Source organism: Anomaloglossus baeobatrachus, chromosome 4 (assembly GCF_048569485.1).
Source record: "Anomaloglossus baeobatrachus isolate aAnoBae1 chromosome 4, aAnoBae1.hap1, whole genome shotgun sequence".
NCBI classification, from domain to species: domain Eukaryota; kingdom Metazoa; phylum Chordata; class Amphibia; order Anura; family Aromobatidae; genus Anomaloglossus; species Anomaloglossus baeobatrachus.
In genome coordinates, this window is record NC_134356.1 from 650,133,772 (window position 1) to 650,158,481 (window position 24,710).

The window sequence follows — 24,710 nt, forward strand, 5'->3', positions numbered from 1 at the left end:
AAACAGTACTAAAATATATACTGCTTATGTCATTTTGTTATAGGGGCAAAATCCTCTATATAATTGTTTAATTAGTTTAAGGGTAGGATTCCACTTGCGAGAGACTCTAGCGTAACTCGCATTGCATCACCCGGGACAGCCTGCCTCTCTCCCGAAAGGAGCGGGTCAGCTTCATCTATTTCTATGCAGCTGAGACGCTCCTGTCGGGAAAGAGGCAGGCTGTCCCGGGTGATGCAATGCGAGATACGCTCGAGTTTCTTGCAAGTGGAATCTTATCCTAATTAGCATTTTGGGGATGACAGATTCCTTTTTTGAAAGAGGACGATCACAATCCAAATAAGTTTAATCAGTCCAACTTTGCTAAGCACAGCAGCAAGTAAGGCTGCACACAATACCCTATGCTCAGTGGCGTATCTATAGGAAGAACACAGGCTGCAGCTGTGCTTGGGCCCTGGAGCCTTAGAGGGGTTAAAAGGTCCCTTTGCTCATAAAAAATAAAATACAATCAAAGATGGGATAGTTGACAGCAGGGTGGTGATTTTGCATTGAGGTCTGGTTAAAGAGAACCTGTCAGGTCTCCAGAGCCTACGATAGCAATAAAACTCATCATGGCTGCCTGTAAGTGCATTAGAAAAAGAGAGGGGGGAGGGGTAGTATTTCCATTGCTCCGTAACACCATGTGAAGCTACTAGTTTGCTCAGCACCGTGATAGGAGAGACTCATTCATGGTGCTGATCAAGCTAAGAAGGTATGTGTGTGTGCTGCCCTCGTGACAGCCGACGGGCTGCTCGGACCCGAATCCGCAGTGGCTCGAGGGGTCTCCGGATCCGAGGCGGCGTCTTGCGGCACCCTGGGAAATAAAAGGGGGATAGTTTGTGGTTTTGGGGTAATGTTCGTGACGCCACCCTCGGTGTGTGGTAATGTTAGGGACCACTGCTGCCAGTTTGGGGAGCCCGGGGACGCTGGTGTGTGGCAGCTTGAGTTGTTAACCCCTCCGTGGGCAGGGGAGTGGTGTCCCGGGGTCTGGTGATGGATGGAGTGGGGAACCCGTTGGGTGCAAGGTGAATAACGTGTACTCACACAGTCCAAAGTCACTGACGCTGACACCAGGTAAACCAAACTCTTGAGCACTCTGTGGTCCTTCGGTAAGCACTCTGGGTCCGTGCCCCTTTGGTGTTGCCTGTTGACCTGAAGCCTTGTCCCTTGGCACTGTATGTCCTACGTGTGGATCACTTATACGTTTCGGGTCCCGCTCACCTGCGTGGCTAGCAGGGTGAGCTTGCTCTCAGGGTTCATGCTTGGGATTTTCTGGACGGTTGTGGGAAGTCCTATCCCTCTCTGTGCGCTAGTACCCCGATTCTGGAGCGGGTGAGGAACGGTTCCTGAAGATTCCGTTCCCGTCAGGTGAATTACTGGGCTGCGTGGAGCTACTTCCCAGCATACGGTCCGCGTACCCCGTCGTGCCCTGGCCCCTGCCCGGATGTAGCACAAGGCAGCCGGCCAGCTCTCTGTAGCGGCACCGTGCTCCCTGTCACTACCCCCTGCGACCGGGGTTCCAGCTCCTTCTGGCCAGGCCAACATCTGGCAACTGGGACGGTACAGGAGCCCAGCTCCACAGCGTGACCTCTCACTGTCACTGCTGAACTTCAACTCCCTACTGCACTGACACTTCTGCCCTCCTTCTACCAGCCCCTGTTAGAGAAGCCATTTTGTCTCCTTGATAGTTACTCCTCAAATAGTAAGACAAAAGTTCATTATATTCTAATATAGTTATGTAAACAGTTACACAATCCGTTATGCAAGCTTGGAATGAGTAAAGCTTGGAATGAGTAATTGATGTTCTATTCCACATCTGCTATTCTTTTATTGTTTATACGGTCATCTTGACCTGGAGCTTGTTTGACAAGGTTAAATTGATCACATCTCTTGAAACACTTTTTATTACATATTTCTTTGGCTTGAAATATTAATCCTTTCCTTATGTGATGATATCTGCCAAATATGGTCATTTGGGATAATGACTATATTTGGCATCTATCTAAAGTTATGTAACTATATCACATGTCTCATATTGTGTAATCAGCTTGAAAGGTATAAAGAAACCTTCAGATTCAATAAAGGGGCAGAGCTATTTGACTCACTATAGATTCCTGTCTTTATGGTGTTTTAAGCTTGCTCTCACAACCGGCCGGTCCGTCCCTGCTACCTGAGAGGAAAAAAGACCCCGGCTTTAACACCCCCCATCTGGGTGGCCCTATTCCCCTCAGGCTGCCCAATGGGTGTTTGGTGAGTGTGGTGCAGAGTGTTCCTCGGGATTTGTGTACACCTGTTGGTAGCAACACCAAAGTGACAGGACCCGTAACCAAGGAGGAGCGGGTACCATGCAGAAGGGCAGATTGCACGGCACCCTTGTGATGACCTGATAGGTCAGGGCGTCACATGTGCATTACATGGTCAAGTGCAGCCAATCAGGGGGGATGAAAACACAGGAAACACAGAAAATGAGGACAAGGACAGCAGCCATTTTAGGAGATCATAACTTACAGAAAGGAGTTTAGAGGGCACAGGCTCTTTACACATAAGGATAGAAAACACTAAATCTGATTGGGGTGTACTACTAGAATGAAAAATCACTTTGAAAATGGCAGGCATAGTCTAAGGCGGGCTTTGCACACTACGAAATCGCAGGTGCGATGTCGGTGGGGTCAAATTGAAAATGACGCACTTCCGGCATCGCATGTGACATCGTAGTGTGTAAAGGCTCGATGATACGATTAACGAGCGCAAAAGCATCGTAATCGTATCATCGGTGCAGCGTCGGTGTAATCCATGATTACGCTGACGCGACAGTCCGATGTTGTTCCTCGCTCCTGCGGCAGCACACATCGCTGTGTGTGAAGCCGCAGGAGTGAGGAACATCTCCTACCAGCGTCACTGCGGCTTCCGTAGGATATGCGGAAGGAAGGAGATGGGCGGGATGTTTACATCCCACTCATCTCCGCCCCTCCGCTCCGATTGGCCGCCTGGCGTGTGACGTCGCTATGACGCCGCACGACCCGCCCCCTTAACAAGGAGGCGGGTCGCCGGCCAGAGCGACGGTCGCAGGACAGGTGAGTCCATGTGAAGCTGCCGTAGCGATAATGTTCGCTACGGCAGCTATCACAAGGAAATCGCTGCTGCGACGGGGGCGGGTACTATCGCGCTCGGCATCGCAGCATCGGCCTGCGATGTCGCAGCGTGCAAAGTACCCCTAAGTCTGTGAACAATACAAGGATTCAGTTAATAAGAAGGTGCTGGACCTGCAGAGTCAGTGTGACTGTGAATTGATTATACTGTGATATTGTTATGTCCTGGTGGTGGATACTCTGGGCCGTGCACCAGACTCCTCCAGTGAGGCAACCTGGAGCGAATCCCTGTACAGGGACTGTCCGATCACCCCACCAGAGGGCCAAGATGCATGGTAGCCGGAGCACTAGCGGTACAGGAACAGAGACCTTCAGGAGACTGGGATGAAGATGTCTCTGGGACCATGGAGCTCCTGGAGGTAGTCCAGATGACGAGGCTCAGGTTCAGGTGCCGGGTAGAGACGTCAGGCGGGATAAAGGTCCAGCTGAACATGAGGGCAGAGTTCAGCAGGTGAAGCCGAGGATCGGAGACGGGTTCAGGCTGAAGAAGATGGTGGGGTCACAGCCGACAGTCACCGAAAGACTTCCTGGGCGAATCGTGGTCAGGACTGGGTTAGAGTGGCAGGACGGGCTCTGCGAAAGACACTGGGTTAAAAGGAGACAAGGCAAGAGGGGACCTGAACACCTAGCTTAGGGAAACACGTTGAACAGGCACCGCCCACATAGAAGGAAGGTCCTAATGTCGCGGGCGGCGGGGCGCTGCGCTCACCACGCTCGGGTCCGGCGCTGGTGCTGCTGCTGCTCGGTGGCTCGAGCGGTAGGCCGGATCCGGGGACTCGAGCGGCGCTCCTCGCCCGTGAGTGAAAGGGGGGTAGTTTGGTTTGGGGATTTGGTCCGTGACGCCACCCACGGGTTGTGGTGAGGTTGGGCACCACCGCTGCTTTTGATGGGGATCCCGGGAGTGATGGTAGGGAGCAGCTGGGATGTTTCTCTCCCCTCCGTGGGTAGTGGGTTGGTGGTCCCGGGGCCCGGTGAGGTGTCGGGGAGGCAGGGTTGGCAAGGTGCAGGTTCGCTTGGACTGCGCAGCTTCCCACCAGTAACCCGCTCCCCAGCGTGTATATGTGCCGGAGGAGGCCTTTTGCCCGCAGGCTCTGGCCCTGGGAACTCTAGCTGTGGTGGGAGCTGTATTTCCCTTTTGCTGGTTGGACAGTTGCCTTCAATCGGGTCTTGGCTGTTAGGAAACCCCTGGGGTTCCGGTCACTAACGGATTTGACCTGTTTAACGGTGACTCCAAGCCTGGTCGGGTTCCGCAGGCCCTGCCGGTTTGTGCAGGCTTCACTTCGCTCCCCGGTTCGGTACCGGTGGGCCACCGCCCGTCCCCAGTCCTATGGTTCTGCGTTGATCTGCCTCTCCTTCAGACGGCCACCACCGTCTGCCAACCTTGCTCTCGGTGCCCGGGCCACGTACCCGGACACAGTCAGTTTGCTCCTCTACTACCACTTCCCTAACTGCACTCGAGCTCTGCCTGAGCTGAACTAACTTCCTTTCCCGCCTCCAGGACTGTGAACTCCTCAGTGGGTGGGGCCAACCGCCTGGCTCCACCACACCTGGTGTGGACATCAGCCCCTGGAGGGGGGGGGCAACAAGGATTTGTGTCTGACTGATGTGCCTATCTTGGGGTGGAGGTGTCGTGTTGTAGTACCTGTGACGACCTGGCTAGTCCAGGGCGCCACATTCCCCCTTGGTTAAATGCAGACCATCCGCAGGCTGCCCGTCCATCACCGGTTTTATTTTTCAACTGTAAAAGGTAGAAAACATATGAAAACATTCAACAAAAGCATATTTATGAATTTTCCCTTAACGGGAGGCATGGTACTTTAACGTTACAAACACATTTTTATTAATAACGGTCGGCTTCCGCTCTCCCATCCAAACAACCTGGCCCTGATGCTGCCCCTAAGAAGTGGGCAGCACCCCTTGACCCCAGTCCAGATCCAGGCTGCCCGAGAGGGGACCCCTGACCCCCGGAGGATCGCCATCGGTTGCGGTAGTGGTGGGCCTGGGCCAACACTTTCCTCCAGGCCCATCCTCCAAATCAGCCTCTCCGGAGGCAGCAACAGAATTATGCCCAACATATTTACATTTCCACTAGTTTGTGGGTGTCCTGCTAGTTCTCAGGCATGTCCATAAGCAGTTTCTTATGCAACGGTACAAAGGGTCCCTACGGGGACTACTTGCTGACAACGGCCGGATCAATCACAGTCGACAATCAGGTAAAACTTCGGTTGATTACTTTCATTCAACAGGTTAACGGTACTGGTGGTCCCAACGGGGACAACGGTGCAACGGAGGGACCGCTGCCTTACTCCGACTCTTCCTCTGAGGTGGCCTCACCCTCCGCTGCCAATATTTCAAACATGCGGTGGCAGGCCTGTTGGGAAAGGGGTGCCCGGTATCCATTTCCACCAGCGAGCAGGCTATAAAAAGCTACCGGTCCACCGACGTGGCGAAGGCTCTCACCCGCTTCCTCGGACTCCGAAACTGGCTCTGTATCAGGTCCGGAATCATCACTCCTAACCCCCTCATGGTCAGGCGCTCCCTCTAGGGCCAGGCGGACTGCCGGGGCCTTCTTCTCCTCCGCGCCATGTGAGTCGCCACCAGTTGCGGCAGCATCCGGACCCGCAACCTCCTCAAGTTCTCCGACCTCCGGACCCCCGGCACTCAGCACTTCGGGCCCCACCGCTGTAGCATGGGGCAGCAGGTCAAGTACAGTTAGGTCCAGAAATATTTGGACAGTGACACAATTTTCGCAAGTTGGGCTCTGCATGCCACCACATTGGATTTGAAATGAAACCTCTACAACAGAATTCAAGTGTAGATTGTAACGTTTAATTTGAAGGTTTGAACAAAAATATCTGATAGAAATTGTAGGAATTGTACACATTTCTTTACAAACACTCCACATTTTAGGAGGTCAAAAGTAATTGGACAAATAAACCAAACCCAAGAAGAAAAAAAATTATTTTCAATATTTTGTTGCGAATCCTTTGGAGTCAATCACTGCCTTAAGTCTGGAACCCATGGACATCACCAAACACTGGGTTTCCTCCTTCTTAATGCTTTGCCAGGCCTTTACAGCCACAGCCTTCAGGTCTTGCTTGTTTGTGGGTCTTTCCGTCATAAGTCTGGATTTGAGTAAGTGAAATGCATGCTCAATTGGGTTAAGATCTGGTGATTGACTTGGCCATTGCAGAATGTTCCACTTTTTTGCACTCATGAACTCCTGGGTAGCTTTGGCTGTATGCTTGGGGTCATTGTCCATCTGTACTATGAAGCGCCGTCCGATCAACTTTGCGGCATTTGGCTGAATCTGGGCTGAAAGTATATCCCGGTACACTTCAGAATTCATCCGGCTACTCTTGTCTGCTGTTATGTCATCAATAAACACAAGTGACCCAGTGCCATGCCCATGCCATCACGTTGCCTCCACCATGTTTTACAGAGGATGTGGTATGCCTTGGATCATGTGCCGTTCCCTTTCTTCTCCAAACTTTTTTCTTCCCATCATTCTGGTACAGGTTGATCTTTGTCTCATCTGTCCATAGAATACTTTTCCAGAACTGAGCTGGCTTCATGAAGTGTTTTTCAGCAAATTTAACTCTTGCCTGTCTATTTTTGGAATTGATGAATGGTTTGCATCTAGATGTGAACCCTTTGTATTTACTTTCATGGAGTCTTCTCTTTACTGTTGACTTAGAGACAGATACACCTACTTCACTGAGAGTGTTCTGGACTTCAGTTGATGTTGTGAACGGGTTCTTCTTCACCAAAGAAAGTATGCGGCGACCATCCACCACTGTTGTCATCCGTGGACGCCCAGGCCTTTTTGAGTTCTCAAGCTCACCAGTCAATTCCTTTTTTCTCAGAATGTACCCGACTGTTGATTTTGCTACTCCAAGCATGTCTGCTATCTCTCTGATGGATTTTTTTCTTTTTTTTCAGCCTCAGGATGTTCTGCTTCACCTCAATTGAGAGTTCCTTAGACCGCATGTTGTCTGGTCACAGCAACAGCTTCCAAATGCAAAACCACACACCTGTAATCAACCCCAGACCTTTTAACTACTTCATTGATTACAGGTTAACGAGGGAGACGCCTTCAGAGTTAATTGCAGCCCTTAGAGTCCCTTGTCCAATTACTTTTGGTCCCTTGAAAAAGAGGAGGCTATGCATTACAGAGCTATGATTCCTAAACCCTTTCTCCGATTTGGATGTGAAAACTCTCATATTGCAGCTGGGAGTGTGCACTTTCAGCCCAGATTATATATATAATTGTATTTCTGAACATGTTTTTGTAAACAGCTAAAATAACAAAACTTGTGTCACTGTCCAAATATTTCTGGACCTAACTGTAGGTTAGCGCTGGGGTGCCCCGTGGATAGTGGCAGGGACGGTACAAGGGCCAGGATCGGACCGGGTCTCCCAGCCACAGCGGCCGGTCCCTGTGGAACATGGAGGCGTGGGTCACTCACCACCTCCATCACGTCGGCTCCCATCTCGTGCATCTGGGCAATGACAACCAGCGCTTCCACCTCGGTGGTCCACTGCTCCGCCAGGAGACGTATCTGATTCCGATGACATTGGTTGGACTCAGTTACTCGGGCCCTCATCCACGCCACGGTCCCGGGCGTGGGCTGCTGGGCCGCGGGCGGTCCAGGCGGGGCTGACATGGTATCGCAGCTTCAGAGTTCCAGGAACCGGGTTGTTGACAGAGTCCTGGCGTCCCTGTTTTTATGGCCTCGGTCTACATGCGGCCAGACGTCATCAGTCCCCCTTGCACTTTTCTCATCAGCTCCTCTTCAGGGGTGGGGCTTCGGCTTTCGCACCTCCACTGCTCGAGAAGACGCTCGAGCAGGAAAATCTTCGCGCCCAAGATGGCGGATTCTGAAATTTTTCGGCCGGACACCACCGGCGGGACACAAGGTGCACTTCTACCAGCCGGTAGAACGGTAAGATCCTGTTCGTGACGTCAGGTTTGTCGCGGGCGGCGGGGCGCTGCGCTCACCACGCTCGGGTCCGGCGCTGCTGCTGCTGCTCGCTGGCTCGAGCGGTGGGCCAGATCCGGGGACTCGAGCGGAGCTCCTCGCCCGTGAGTGAAAGGGGGGTAGTTCGGTTTGGGGATTTGGTCCGTGACGCCACCCACGGGTTGTGGTGAGGTTGGGCACCACGTCTGATATTGACGGGGATCCCGGGAGCGATGGTAGGGAGCAGCTGGGATGTTTCTCTCCCCTCCGTGGGTAGGGGGTTGGTGGTCCCGGGGCCCGGTGAGGTGTCGGGGAGGCAGGGTTGGCAAGGTACAGGGTCGCTTGGACTGCGCAGCGCGGTGCCGGATGGCACGGTAGTACTCACTCAGCCACTAATGGATGCAAAGTCTCTGGTAAACCAAACGGCTGGATGGACGGGTCCTGCAGCCGGCTGCTGTGGTTTCTCCCGGACGGGTGGTGGTGGCTGCCTTTCCCTGCACCTTTTGTGTATGTTCGGTCCCAATGGCTTCCCACCAGTAACCCGCTCCCCAGCGTGTATATGTGCCGGAGGAGCCCTTGTGCCCACAGGCTCTGACCCTGGGAACTAAAGCTGTGGCGGTAGCTGTATTTCCCTTTTGCTGGTTGGACGGTTGCCTTCAATCGGGTCTCGGCTGTTAGGAAACCCCTGGGGTTCCGGTCACTAACGGATTTGACCTGTTGAACGGCGACTCCAAGCCAGGTCGGGGTCCGCAGGCCCTGCCGGTTTGTGCTGGCTTCACTTCGCTCCCCGGTTCAATACCGGCGGGCCACCGCCCGTCCTCGGTCCTACGGTTACGCGTTTATCTGCCTCTCCTGCAGATGGCCACCACCATTTGCCAACCTTGCTCTCGGTGCCTGGGCCACGTACCCGGACACAGTCAGTTTGCTCCTCTACTACCACTTCCCTAACTGCACTCAAGCTCTGCCCGAGCTGAACTAACTTCCTTTCCCGCCTCCAGGACTGTGAACTCCTCAGTGGGTGGGGCCAACCGCCTGGCTCCACCCCACCTGGTGTGGACATCAGCCCCTGGAGGGGGGGCAACAATTATATGTGTCTGACTGATGTGCCTATCTCGTGGTGGGGGTGTCGTGTTGTAGTACCTGTGACGACCTGGCTAGTCCAGGGCGCCACACTAATATACCCTGTACCTGAATTTGGCAATATCCTGTTTCTGGAACGCTGGCCCTTTAAGAGGAGGTCAAAGACCGCGAGCGCGCCCTAATGCGCATGCGCGAAGCCCGAGTGCCGGAGACCAGAGCAGGAAGCGGTGCAGAGGATGCAGGAGAGCCCGACAGTGTGTCCTGGGTCGCAAGGGAACACCGGGAGCAGGGGACAGGAAGCATGGATGACGCAGAGGGGGAAAAGTGAGCTGTGTGGCAGTGGGCAGGAGGACCGGGGACCGGGGCGGTGAGTGAGGGACGGTGTCGGGACCCAGGGAGCGTGACAGATATACTCCAATACAGAACCTTAATAACTAGGGATGATCGAATATCACAAACATTCAGCAATATTCGGCTTCGCGGCATTCACCTTTGCGGCATTCAGCTTCGCGGCATTCTGCAATATTCGGCAATATTCGGCCCAAATAGTTGCTAATCAGCAACTATTCGGGTTTTCAATAGACTTACATTGTGCATCGAATATTCGCAAATAGTTGAATAGCGGCAACCTATTCGACGAATATGGGCGTTGCCGAATATTTGCGGTATTCGATCATCCCTAATAACATAATATTGTTTTTTTATTCATAAATCATAAGTCTTTTGTGGGTAGTTAGATACCTTGCAGTATTGAGATTTGTGACTAATATGTTTACCGTAATTTAAATTTTGTAGGAATATTGATAGAAACTGAAATTCAAATTTCAAAACGTCTCTAATAGTGTGTGAAAACGAAATAGGATGTGTGTCCTGTATAGTGGTATACCAGACAGGGGCTGTATACTTTAGGCTTTGAGGACATCTGCAATGTAGGCTCTCACAAGATTGTTCTTGCTTTACATTTTGGGACGAATGGTGTGATGGTGGAATATGGGGGGTTGTGTATAATTTTGTGTAAGTTTGTATTTCAGGTGTGCGGAACTGTCCATTCTCTATTCCTTGTGTGTACATTGTCCTGTTTGCAGGTTGAATTACTCCCTGACGAGCTTTTGTTCCAAAGTCTGGGGGAGGGGGGCCTGGCATCCATCTAAACTCTCTATTTACCTGGGAGATTGGTCAATGTGTCTGAGAAAGAGAGGAGAGAAGGAGGAAGATTGATCCTTTGGGAGAGAAGCTGAAGCTACAAGCAGCTCCCCAGAGAGCCACTGAGAAACCCCCATTTGCCTGGAAAAGGACTGCTGAAGGATTATGACTCATCATCGGGACATTTACGCCATTACTGGACTATTTTACCCTCTGTGTGGTGGATTATTTTTATGAACCTTTTGAATTGCTTGGAATAAAGGATCTCTGGACTGTTCACCCAGCTCTCGCTCTGTTGATTGTGTGATATCGGAGAAGGACCCCGCGACAAATGGGTATGTCACCCTGCCCCCATGAGGGGTCATAAGGTCTACTAATATGTAAAAGCCATGGCCACTGATTACCTGCAGCAAACACCTGTATTATAGTGCCATTAATTTGTGCTTTAGATGACCGCTGTCTTAGTGCAAGTAGTGTATTGGAAATGTACAAAAGTTTACATAGGAACTAGTCAGATAATCCTTTGCAATTCTCTTTCTTCCTGTGTAAGACTATGGCAAAAAACTGTCTACAACACTAATGTCTTGACCTTTTGGCACTTGGTAACATTTGTTTAGCCCTGTTTATTATTTATTTTTATTTATTTGTATTTCTTTTAGAGATTAATGTTCCTGAATAGATATGTGGCCCGAGTAATCAACGCTGTTGCACCAGTATTTTGGTGTAAAAAGCTCTTTCAAAGTAGCAAAATTGTGGTGCAACTCAACTGCGGTTCTAAAATTTTGCGACTTTTGGTGTCCTCACACCATTACCACAGAGCTCCACCAAAGTGGGCGGTGATGGGGGCCTGGCTACCGCCACCTATCAAATTCATGACCAGTGACAACGTTGGTGATACCACGTATATTACTCCAGTGGTGACAGTAACAGGTACACCACTTAATGAATTATTAGCATCTGACTCCAGGATATTGTACCTCTTCATCAACACCCGCATGAACAAAGTCATTATTAATGAATCGGGGCCATGGGTTGTTTGTCTTCCTTTTTACCAAACTATAGACCTTATTATTTTTTGTGATCTATAGAAATGAAAGAAAATTCCAGATCCTTACTTTCCATTACAAAAGAAATATATAACAAATTGGAGAAAGGCAAGTTAAACTGATCTACCAGATTATCAAAAGATTCTCTGGTAGGTCTGACCTTGATTATGATAATAAAACTCAACGGACCAGCTGAAGCCAACTCTCCAGTATGTAAAGGTAACCACTTGCCACTAGTGTCTATATTCCGTGAAATTATTAGAAATAACCTTTTTGATATCATTGATGATCTGTTCTGGGTGTACAATGATAACTGAAAAGTTGATGGTCAACACACATTTGGGAGGAATAGCTGTTAGCCAATGTGCACTTGGTCGACAGCAAGTCCAGATCGTGTGGCCGACCTCGGTAACTTCTAATACTTTTATAATGTAACATTTTTATGCCTCTCTTTGGGTTAATAAACAATGAATATGGGAATATAGACATGCATTACTGCTATGAAAAACATGCAAAAATTGAGATACTTAGCACACACAAATGGCCAGTTTTATGTCAGCCCAACAGTCAATGACAAGGTGACCTATTTTTGATGGCTGCCTATCAAACTAATGCCTCTCTTTGGGTTATAAAAACCCCTACAATTTATGGGCGGACAGGAACCTGCAAATGGAGAATTAAAATAGCCTAAAGCTGAAGTGCAGGAGTGCTCAATCATAAGGCATAACCCTAAATTGTAGTTTTTTTTAACCCAAAAAGAGGCATTAGTTTGGTAGAGAGTTTGGTAGCCTTGTCGTTGGCTGTTGGGCTCACATAGAACTGGCCATTTTTGTGTGCTAAGTATCTCAATTTGTGCATGTTTTTCATAGCAGTAATACATGTCTATATTCCGATATACATTGTTTTTTAACCTAAAGAGAGGCATTGTTCGCCTTGCCGTTGGCTGTTGGGCTCACATAAAACTAGCCATTTCTGTGTGTGAAGTATCTCAATTTTTGCATGTTTTTTCATATCAGTAATGCATGTCTATATTCCTATATTCATTGTTTTTTTAACCCAAAGAGAGGCATTGTTTGCCTTGTCGGCTGTTGGGCTCACGCAAAACTGGCCATTTTTGTGTGCTAAGTATCTCAATTTTTGCATGTTTTTCATAGCAGTAATGCATGTCTATATTCTCATATTCATTGTTTTTTAACCCAAAGAGAGGCATTGGTCACCTTGCTGTTGGCTGTTGGGCTCACAGAAAACTAGCCATTTCTGTGTGCGAAGTATCTCAATTTTTGCATGTTTTTTCATATCAGTAATGCATGTCTATATCCCCATATTCATTGTTTTTTAACCTAAAGAGAGGCATTGTTCGCCTTGCCATTGGCTGTTGGTCTCACATAAAACTGGCCATTTTTGTGTGCTAAGTATCTCAATTTTTGCATGTTTTTCATAGCATTAATGCATATCTATATTCCCATATTCATTGTTCCACATGTCTTAGCACTATAGAGTGCAACTGCCTCCTTTTTGCTACTATGTTTCATGTTCAGCTTGCTAGTATGTGCCATCAGTCTTTTTCTTAGCTCATGTTAGTGGCGCGAGATCTATGAGAACTCATCTCATCGTGGTGTCTACTGGATTTGTAAGTGTAGTTTGTAATTTAAATAAAATAAATACTACTTAGCAAACTGTAGCAATGTCAAATACTGTCTTTATTTGCCACCAGAGAGAAAAAAAAATTACTTGATACCATGCTCACTCAACCACGTGAAAGTCTTTTTTGTATTCTGTGCGTTTCATAGAAATAACTGGAATTATCAGACTGTAAAAAGAATTAAACCAAGAAAGAACAAAAATAAGTGAGATGAATGTCTGATACAGTCTACATCACTCTCCAGAAGTCTTTATAACATGGAACAGAGTGACGTTGTAGAGAACTTGATGACCGTTATTCCAGGTATACAAGACTCTTTCTCGTGGGTTGTAGTCCAACATAGAGATATGTGAATACTGATTATGGAATGGAATATCTGTGTACTCATAAGTAGACGAATTTGTATAATACGCAAAGTAGATCTTGGCTCCGGCTAGATGAGAATTTGTAACATACAGGGTACCACATATCATGAAAGACTCTCCCGCACTTCGTTTTGGGTAGCCGGTGTCCCAGGTCTGGAGAATTTCCAGAGTCTGGGGATCCAACTTGCTGACAACAATATTTCCGGCATTCTGATTCGTTGTGTAAACTGCCCAAAGGCCATTTTCATCCACCATGAAATCAATATCCGAGAAACCTCCCCATGAGTAGGGAAAGGTGTTGTTGTAGCCGGCATTGTTGAGGTTCCTCTGGACGGAGACACTGCGGGAGCGGAAGTGGTATTTTACTACGATGTTACTCTGATACTTGTTGTAATAGAGGGAGCCATTGTAAACCACATGTCCAGTGCCGGCCCACGGATGTGGAAGGAGGTGCTGAACAAAGTTCTGTCCCTTGATGAAGTCGTTGAGGCTTCGATATTCTAGGACTCTTCGACCTTTTAGGTAACCATCCATGTACCAGACCTACAAAAGAAAAACTTGTTAGTAGAGAACCTTGAAAATATTTTATTTGTGTCTCTTTATTGCTGCCACGCAACAATTCCATTAAAAGTACTTAAAAGAATAATAGCAATAGGATCGAAATGCCTACAATGTCATCTTAATGGAAATGTCAAAAACAGTTGAATTTAATGGATAATTGAAAAACAAAGATATGTAGATTTAAATGAATAATAATTGAAACTAAAGTAAAAAAAATGCATATGTTATAAGTGACTTAGATAACAAGGTCATAGCATTGTTCACGACTGTGGTAGACTCGCAAAATAAATAGGCAACTACACTAAGTATTAAAGGGAACCTTTCATGTAAAAAAAAAATGCATCTAACCTGCAGATATGGGGTTAATCTGCGGGTTAATAGCTTTCTGATACCGCACTGAGAGCCCCCTCGCCAAAAAGAAGTAAGCTTTATTCCTCCCGGAAGCTTCAGGCTTTCAGTCATGAGGTCTGGTGGTGCAGCTTCAGTCATCACTCTGCTCACAGTGGGCGGTGGCTGTAACCACACCCCAGCATTGACTGACAGCCAGCTAAGCACTAATACAATGCTGAACCAGCTGACAATCAGTGCAATGGATGTGGTTACAGAATAAGGCCTCATTCAGACGTCCGTGAAAAACGTTCGTGTTTTGAACAGCCGTGTTAAAGGTATGTATTGTCCACCTGTGTGCTGTGATTTCGGCACACGTGTACTGTCCCTGTGCTAGCCATGTGACATCCAGATAGCATGAACGTCTATACTTACCTGTCCCTGATGCTGCTGTCCTCAGGGCTGCTGCTGCTTCCTGGTCTGTGATGCAGTGAATATTCATGAGCATAATGAGCGGGACCCAGCAGTAAGTGACAGCAGTGCCATTAACAGCAGTGCTGGAGACAGGTGAGTATAGAAAATAATTTTATTGCAGTCACATGTTTTCTCCGTGTGTGTGTGGCCCGTGTGAGATAAATGCTGCCGGAGAAAAATGGACTTGTCTCCGTACAGAACACACAGACGCGCTTGTGCTGCATATGGACACACGGTCCTTGAGAAAACACTGATATTTGCGCAGATCCATTGATTTTAATGGGTCTGCGTATGTCCATGTCTCCGGTACATAGAATGTAGTAGAAGAAACGGGTAATTCATTCGAGCTATCACCACATCAGGAACATATTAATAATTTATGTCTTTATTCTTTCATGCACAGGTCAATGTGTTTCAGGAGTCTCTGCTCCCTTCATCAGGAAACAGGCGAAAAAAACATAATAAATAATAAAAAGAGGGTTTTTTTATGTTTTTTTCGCCTGTTGTCCTGATGAAGGGAGCAGAGACTCCTGAAACACATTGACCTGTGCATGAAAGAATAAAGCCGTAAATTATTAATATGTTCCTGATGTGGTGATAGCTTGGCTGAATTACCCGTTTCTTCTACTACGTTCTACCTACTACACCCGGGGCTGCAGCTGTTCACCTTGGACCTATGTCTGCTTTTATAGAGGTTGTGACTGGCACAACCTCTATTGGTGAGTCGATCACTTTTACTTTTCGTCCCTTTATTATGGTAAGACCCTATTGTGCTTCTCCTTCCACAGTTTTTCTGCCTTTTCGTGTTTTCGGTACGTATTAAACACGTCACACATACCAGAATCACTGACGTGTCAAGGGGGCTAATAGTGTTTTTTTATGACAGGTTCCCTTTTAAGCCAATGAACTAATTCTCCACATCCAAACACTAAGACACCATCACCTCTTCACCACAAGATTATCATAGTCCTTTCTTTGGCTCACAATACCTCTGAATCTTTTTAAACACAAAACCACAGCCATCTTGATAAATTGGATTACAATATTAACAGGTGTTCCATTATCGTCTAAAGCATTTTTTCTCTTTGACCTATTTGAGTAGCCATTCTACGGCATTGTACATTAACAGTACACTATATATTGCACTTATACCAACTGGTGTGCCAGCCCATCATTTCTTTGGTTTTGCTTTAGTTTCTTGTACTTTATACATACACGGGCATGGCTTGCTTTTGTTTGTTTTTTTGCCTATCCATCTTCTCTAAGTAGCTTTTTACGGGCAGGTGTGAAACAATCAAGTCTAGGTCCTTCTCTGCCCCCATCTATTTTGAGGTCTGCTGCTGGCAAGTAGAGAGGTGAACTACTAGAAGTGAGACCATCCTAATTGAGTACACCTTGCCGTGGTGGGATGGCTTTTACGCTCTTCTGTATTTTACATGTACTGTTAGTATTTATTTACTTACAGGGCATTTGCTCTTCTGTCTTTGTCTTAGGTTGTTTTCTGATTTTTTTTTCATTGTTTTCTTCACAATTATTTACATTGTTTCTATTTCTAATTTACTTTGCGTTTGGTCATCAATTCATTGTTTTAGACATTAGAATTCCCTCACTGAAACTCATCATAACCAAAAAAATGATGTTCCTTCATCCACCATCTTTGTGATTAAAAACGTTTTTTCACAACTTCATAGAGTACTATCGGATCGGGGGCGTAAAAACGAGCAGTTTTGCAATTTACTGTTCATTAAAATTGGCAGCCATTCTGCAGATATTATCACTTTTCTATTCTTTACAGCTCATCACCTAGAAGACCGACCACTACTGTTGTCTAGCTTGTAAGCATTAAAGCTGGCCAGCATTAGAAGATAACTACGCATGACATCAATCCTGACTAGGTTCAAAGCAGTGCTTACAAGCTCTGTAGAAAAGAGCTTGTAAGCACTGTGTATGCTCCGCTATTTAACAAAGGTGTTCGATTTCAAAAGCAACATGTTTTAAAGAAAAGTGTTAATATCTCAACAATGGCTGAAAATTTTAATAAGCAGTAAATTGCAAAATTGCTTGTATTAACAAGCAATATCCAAGAATACTCATTTATGAAGATGGGCATAACCCCTTTAAGCTTCATGATCTTAACGGTTTTCTAATACAAAATATATTTTTGACTTTTTTTTCTCCCAAAATTACAAAAACAACATTGTAAAATTCATCTTACAGAGAAGATCCATTACATCCATGGCTGTTTTATTTCCCTCATGAACAGCACTGCAGTGGTTGATTATATTTGCCATTGCCGGAGGAGGTATGGTGGGAGGAGAAGAAGGCATTTAGGTGGCCTCCGAGATGAGTGGATTGGTGTAATGCATTATTAAATTGTTTTGTTGTGTCTCATATTTTGCTTTTTTTGCGGAGATCACAGCTGGCAGGATACTGAAAATGTTGCCAATGACAGAGATGTGATCTGGCTAAGGGACAAGGACAAATTGGAAAGAGTGTGAGATGAGCTAAGGTTGTGAATTCCAGAAACAAACACATCTTTAGGGCACGGCTTTTTGTTTCTAGGAATACCTTGTTGGAATAGAATTTCTTGCCAATGTGGTTGCACGCTGTCACGGTCTTCTATCTGTTGCAGAGTTTAGTGACAGGTTCTGGGTCAGTCTCACTTTACCTTGTGAGACTCTGCTGACTAAATGGATTCCCTTTCCTTTGGGAAGGAGAGGTTTAATGTCAGTTTACCTTCCAGCAGCTCCTGACTCCTGGTCAGATGTTTCCAGTTTGGAACACTCCCAATTCCTATATATACCCTCTACTTCCAGCAGAGGGTGCCGGTTATTTTCCATCATTTGGAAGCTTGGCCTGGAGGTGTAAGGAGCTGGACAGACCCTCTCCCTGTTGTGCTTTTTGGCTGTTGCATTGGTGCAGGCTGCAGCAGTTCATGGTGTGCTTGTTACGGTATGAAATATTCCCAGTAGTCTGTTTACTTCCCCCTTTTGTGCTGTTTCTCCTTGTGCCCTTTTAGTGCCTCCTTTGTGTATGGTTGTTGTGTGTACGAGTTGTCGTTGTTACCCCTGTTAGTCTTTATTTGTCGGTTGGGTGGTTTACTTCTGTTCTTGCCCCTTCCCCCCGGAAGGGGGGTTGTGTGGGGGGGGTCCTTACCATCAGGAACAAGGACAGGAGATAGGGCCAGGTTGGGGGCCCGGACCTCCCTACCTTCAAGGATACCTCCGACTGTAAGGGTGAGCGCAGGGGTTCCAGCCTTACGGTCTGTATAGGTTTCCCTCTGTTCCCCAGTCACCCGTGACACAATTGTCGGCATGATTCACAAGTCAGGTTCGAGCACAACTCCATCACAATGGGACCAAGAGCACAGTTATCTATAGTCTTCTAGTTTATGAATTGAATGCCACAACTATGGACAAGATGGACATTTAATTGTGATGTTCAGATCCACTCTACTATACATCTTTTTTAATCAAAATGGTTATCAGATCCTTGCAGCAGAGTAAGAAAAACCAATATCTAACCTCAGGAGACTAACTTGAAAACAATATATGTAATGGGGACCAGTAGATACTATGGGGCATTTTATGTTGTCTTTATTTGGATGAAGGGTCTTTGGACCTCTTTGGTCACTTGGGTAAAGGAGTGAATAGTAAAACTGAACTCTCTGTGCAGTGTTATGTCTCTGTAGATTCTTACAAAGGAACCAGAGAAACGACGTGGAGATGACTGCGCTATTGAAAAGTAACGAAAGCCAGTACATTGGATCCAAATCAAAGACGATTTTTTTTTCTCAATGCGTTTTGAAGTGGTTCCACTTCTTCCTCAGGAGAACCATACAATACTTCTTGTTGGTTCTCCTGAGGAAGAAGTGTGACTATTTCGAAACGTGTTTTTCAGATTCCTTTGTACTGTTGCAAGCTGCAAGGTTCATGGTTCATGAGACAGGGGATTAAAGGCTTGATCTTCTTGTGTGTCACACAATCCATCAAGGTGAGCACCTTGTGTATATCATCATCACCTCATATCTGTCAGACAAGACCCTGTTTCTGCTGTTTTGTCTCTGTTGATTCTTGTCTTAGGGCTATAATTCCCAATCTTTCTTACCTTGAGAGCCCCATTCAGCACTGAGAAAGGGTTGTGAGCCATATTTACAACAGTGACAACCAATTCACACCTTCACTTCACCAACAGTAGTGACAATGTCCCATTATTGGTATAATAACAACCAAAGCTTCCCCTTTAGAAATCACACCAAGGCATTCTACTTACATACATGGATTCCTTCCTTACCCTTATTCAGTATTCTCACATCATGTACCCCAAGCACAGTATCACAGCAGCTTCACGCACCTCTTCTGACTGATAGTATCATCCTAGTTCCAGCTGATCACAGTTAATATATCTTTCCAAACCTAAGGCCAGTATATGGGTATCCAGATATGATTTTCAATTACTCACAAAAGTCACCATCTGGAGACCTGCTTTTCATAACTGCTTGTTAGAACATCAAGTTGCAAATAGCCATGAGCCACAAATCACGAGTCCGAGTGCCATATGTGGCTCTTGAGTCACAGGTTTATGACCCCTGCATCAGGAAATAGAGTTAAGCAAAAATATTCATGCAGCCCTGGTCAGGAGTCCAGTCTGGTCCCCAGGGGCAGTCTGTACCTTTATAGCTGGCATCGAGCCTCATGACATTGTTGGGAATAATAAATGCTGGAGATGTCTAGGCTGCTTGGCCAAGGATGTGACCTCAGAAGTGACGACTGACCTGATTTTGCAGCCAGGGAGGATCAGACTGGACTTCGGACAAGAATTTTGTTAGTTAACTCTGTTACGGAATGTTTTTCCTCCTTTGAGCAAGAATTAAATCTTAACCCCCTCCCCCCCCCCCAAAAAAAAAGACGTATGCGTCAGAAGGTGTCCTAAATATGATATAATAAGGTTCTCTACAGTCAGAAGTATGGGAGTGATAGAGAGAACTACGAATGTGCCATTAATAGTCAGTAAGAATTGGGTCGATGAGCCCCGATGAGTATAGATAATGCAGTACTGCCATAAATGGATGTCATTTAACTGTCCATATTCCTTTATGATCACTTTCAGCAAGAAATAAAGAAGCTTGGGATTATTTTAGTGTCTTCTCAGTCTTATCTATGATCCTCCATACATTTTTGAGTTTCTCTTTCATTCTTCTCCATTATCCAGTGATCAACATTTGCACCTCTCTTTCGAGCAGAGGTGACCTCCACCTTAAAAAGAGGTTTTAATTTGTTGAACCCCATCATCATATACTTTATTTGGGAATATTGAGTTAATAGAAGCAGTTTCTCTGTTCAGGTCATTCATCTCTCATTAAAGGCCCTGTCACACACAGAGATAAATCTGCGGCAGATCTGTGGTTGCAGTGAAATTGTGAACAATCAGTGCCAGGTTTGTGGCTGTGTACAAATGTGTCACCCTGTGACACAGGTGAAATGATCTTTTGTGCTGAGCAAAAAAAAAAAAATCATTCTTGGCTGAGCATTGTCCTGAGTAACCAGGACTCCCTCGGTTGAGATCCATGGCAGTCTATAACAGCTATATCAGTGTGGACACATCTTTTACTTGGGTCTATCTATGTAAATAGGCTATTAAACAACCGCCGATTAGTAAAGTTGTAAATGGTGTATCATGTTTCGGTTCAACCATTAGATATGCTTAACTATTTTCTTTAAGTTCATCGCATCCATCTGCGCACATGCTGCCTCTGCCGCCATTTTCCTGACGTCCATTGCATGAACCGAGGGTGATTCAATGGAGCCCAAAGTCAGTTCAATAGCCAGTGCCGTGACACTCCGTCATGTGACCATCCTGAGCGGCTCCACTGCAGTGACACCCCCTCTTCCGAACCCTCAGTATCACCGATCCTACCTCCTATGACCCTAGTCCACCACCGCCACCCCTGTAAGCCATATCTGGATTATAAGACACATCCTCATTTTACCGCATGTTTTGGGGGGAAAAGTGCATCTTTTAATCCGGAAAATACGGTATTTAGACCCAGATTCATCCAGACCGGCATTGTTCACACTGGCCTCGATGCAGTAGTGTGGCAGAGTAAGACACACCTAATTCGTGAAGAGGCACACACCTCTTCATGAATCAGGATAATCGGAGAAGTGGCATGCACCTCTTCTGTGTGCGCCTCTCCACTAATCTTACTCCACTCGGGTACTGGAGTAAGATTTATAGAGTAGTGAACGCCGCTTCTTGTATGAGTCTAATGAGTGATGGTTGCCACGCCAAGTGATAAAATGCTGAAAGTCACTAAATTTTGGCATAACTTCAAGTTCCACCAAAACTTTGTGACTTTTCAAAGCTTTATATACTAGAACCCTGGCGTAAAAGCTTTGATGAATCCAGCCCTTAGAGATTATAAATCCTTATCAGAGAGCATCAAGACTCTACTTTCCGCAGTTCTAACCTGACCTTTTTTCGTGATTTGTTTTTGCAGACTAGATTGTTACTTGGGTTCTTGCAATTTTTAATTTCATTGTGCTGCGTACAAGAGCTATTTCTTGTCTTCGGTAAAGGCAGTTAATATATGACTCACAGCGTTGAGAGAGGTACATAAATAGCTTTTGGCATTGAACTACCAGGGCTGTTGACAACTGATACAAATGAGTTATTTGGAACAATAGTGGTAAAGACGTTGAAGGCTTTCTGCTTTAATATCAATTTAAACATATATATTTTGCCAAATGCTAACACGTCTGGGAGAATGCCATGGATCAATAAGGATGAGTATCATTTCATAAGTACCCAGGTTAGTATCAGTATTAATACCACTTAAGAACTATTGCTTTGTCAGGATGAATGAGCAATACCCTAGATTATATTGCACAGGCTCTTTGCAGTAATGGAATTTCCCACCAATATTCAATACAACTATCACTTAGGATGCAGGGCATGGCTGCTGGGGATCAATGGTGTTTCACTTCCACTCAGAACTGATGACATTACGGCTCAGAATGAATTGTGTTACAAGTTGCGATCAATAGTGTTACTGAGCACAATTGATGGTGCCGTCACGTAGAATAGATTGGGTTACTGTTGCAGATCGATAGTGTTACACCAGTATTTAGCAATAAGAGTATTAGCACTTAAAAGAGATTAGAAAGGTGGTAGTTATATTCCACCAGTGTGGTCTGAGGACAATGTTGAAAGGTCAACTGAGTCACCTTAACTTAGGTCATGCAAAGATGATGGAGGATGGAGTAGGTTAAAATGATGCCTGACTCTTAGGGCCACTTTGCACACTACGACAAAGCAAGCCGATGCTTGCGATGCCGAGCGCGATAGTCCCCGCCCCCTTCGCAGCTGCGATATCATGGTGATAGCTGTTGTAGCGAACATTATCGCTACACCAGCTTCACATGCACTCACCTGCCCTGCGACGTCGCTCTGGTCGGCGACCCGCCTCCTTATTAAGGGGGCGGGTCGTGCGGCCTCATACCGACGTCACACGGCAGGCGGCCGGGGCGGAGATGAGCGGGACGTAAGGCAGGCGGAGGGGCGGAGATGAGCGGTACGTAAACATCCCGCCCACTCCTTCCTTCCGCATAGCTGGCGTGAACCGCAGGATGCAAGTAGGAGATGACCTCCTTCCTTCCGCATATCCTACGGAAGCCGCGTTGACGGCGGTAGGGGATGTTCCTTGCTCCTGTGGCTTCACACACATCGAAGTGTGATGCCGCTGGAACGAGGAACAACATCGTAACATCGGTCATTTCCAAAATATGGAAATGACCGACGCTACACCCATGATACGATTACAACGATTTTGCGCTCGTTAAACGTATTAAAAAGGCTTTACACACTACGATATCGCCTGCGACGCCGGATGTGCGTCACTTTCAATTTGACCCTACCGACATCGCACCTGCGATGTCGTAGTGTGCAAAGTGCCCCTTAAGGTCCATTTACACACAACGATATCGTTAACGAGATATCGTCGGGGTCATGGTGTTGGTGACGCACATCCAGCCTTGTTAGCGATGTCATTGTGTGTGACACCTTTTTGCGATCAGTAACGATCGCAAAAAAGGTGTCAAATTGTTCGTCGTATACACGTCGTTCATTTTTAAAAAATCGTTCCTCGTTTGGAACGCAGGTTGTTTGTCGTTCCTGCGGCAGCACACATCGCTATATGTGACACCGCAGGAGCGAGGAACAACATTGTACCTGCGGCCGCCGGCAATGAGGAATGAAGGAGGTGGGCGGGATGTTTCGGCCTCTCATCTCTGCCCCTCCACTTCTATTGGGCGGCCGCTTAGTGACGCCGCTGTGACGCTGAACGAACCTCCCCCTTAAAGGAGAGATTGTTCGGCGGCCACAGCGACGTTGGTGAAAAAGTAATTGTGTGTGACACTGCCATAGCGATATTGTTCGCTATGGCAGTGATCACCACGTGACGCGCCACCGACGTGGGCGGTTGTTATCGCTCGCAACATCGCTAGCGATGTCGCAGTGTGAAAAAGCCTGCTTTAGCCAACTTTTGTCCAGATTCTCCTTATTTACTATTATTATACAGGTAATTGTAGTAGGTTATCTGATGGAAAGTAGACATGGAGTGTGTTCACAGAGCAATAAACAAGTGGCTGGTGGTTGTGGAAGGACAAACTTTGACTGTGTACATCCTAATCGCTAAGGAGGTGTGAATTGAGGCAAGGTAACAGAGTGCTTTGCAAGCCGACCGAGCGGCTCCATTTTATAAGACATTACATAACAATTTAAGCACAATATTTTCCGTGAGATATCTATATATTCTGAGAACATATTTGCATTTGTGGGTAAAATTATAAATGTTTTGGTAGCTGGACTGCAATATTTACCTGGACATTGGATATATCATCTTCATATGTTGTATGTATAGAAACTAAAATTTCAGTGTTAAATAGGGCATTGATATCTTCTGCCTGTGACCTCGAAGGGGGCAGATATCCTTAAGATCAGGGATCCCATATTTTTTGGTACTTAAGGCCACTTTTAATTTACCAGGCCCCCATCTGAGGTCATCAGGAAAGGTAGATGAATGTGGCTAGTGTGGAGACACGAGGGTCAGTGGGTGCTCTCATCCACTGGCCTGGCTGTCCTTAGAAAGACAGCATGGATAGGGACTCGTTCCACTGAATGCCACCACTCCTTCCCCATGGGAAGAATACTACTCAGACAACACAGGATGAGCAAACCACACATTGGTAAGACTTTATTGGGACACCAACAGTCAAAAGCATATGTTACTTTCCTAGCAAGAACACAAGATGGTACAAGCAACAGAGTCTCACCCTTCTGCTGGCTCCCCAGGGTTTAGAAATTTTGTGACCCTGGGGCTTCCAAGACAAACTATCAAGCCTTCAGCATCCCACCTTTGACAGGCACCCATTGAGAGGAGATAGTGGCAAACATAGGAAGCTGATCAAGGACAGCAAAGTATGCTGCCGGGTGACCAGATTGTCCCAACATGGGTTCTCCAAGTGAATTTATGGCTTCAGTGGAACCATGGATCCTAAGCTGAAGTTCTGTATAAAGATAATGGTAACAGGAGCAAGGCCCTTTTGTTCCTCTCCGTTCTCATTTTAGGGTATGTTTGTCTCACAGTATTGGTGGGAGATAGCTGTTACCTCATTGGTTGCTACTTCAATCCCACTGCATAATTGTCCTCTGAATGATGTAGTCAAAGGGGGTGTATGTAATCTGTACTTAGCAGGCAATCCACATATTAGCAGACAAAAGGGCTCCAGTGAGTCTGACATGAAACAAAGGCTAATTTCTCTTGATTTACCAAAGGAATGATACGTCTGGCCTAATTATGAACTGTTCAATCCTCTCCTCATCCCTGCACAAGTGGCCAGATGCAAAGTCATCAGAGCTTGTACCCG

The 24,710-nt window shown here is 46.5% G+C and overlaps 1 protein-coding gene across 2 annotated transcripts in view; it reads right to left on the minus strand.

Moving 5' to 3' along the window:
- Nucleotides 1-13,097: 13,097 nt before the first annotated feature.
- The window catches only part of OLFM2 (olfactomedin 2), a 514,357-nt gene continuing 502,744 nt past the window's right edge, over nucleotides 13,098-24,710 (minus strand). For both annotated transcript variants that reach the window (XM_075346476.1, XM_075346475.1), the window contains exon 6: nucleotides 13,098-13,965. In XM_075346476.1, coding sequence (XP_075202591.1) covers nucleotides 13,291-13,965 — 675 coding nt within the window. In that variant the 3' untranslated portion in view covers nucleotides 13,098-13,290. The remainder of the gene's footprint in view (nucleotides 13,966-24,710) is intronic.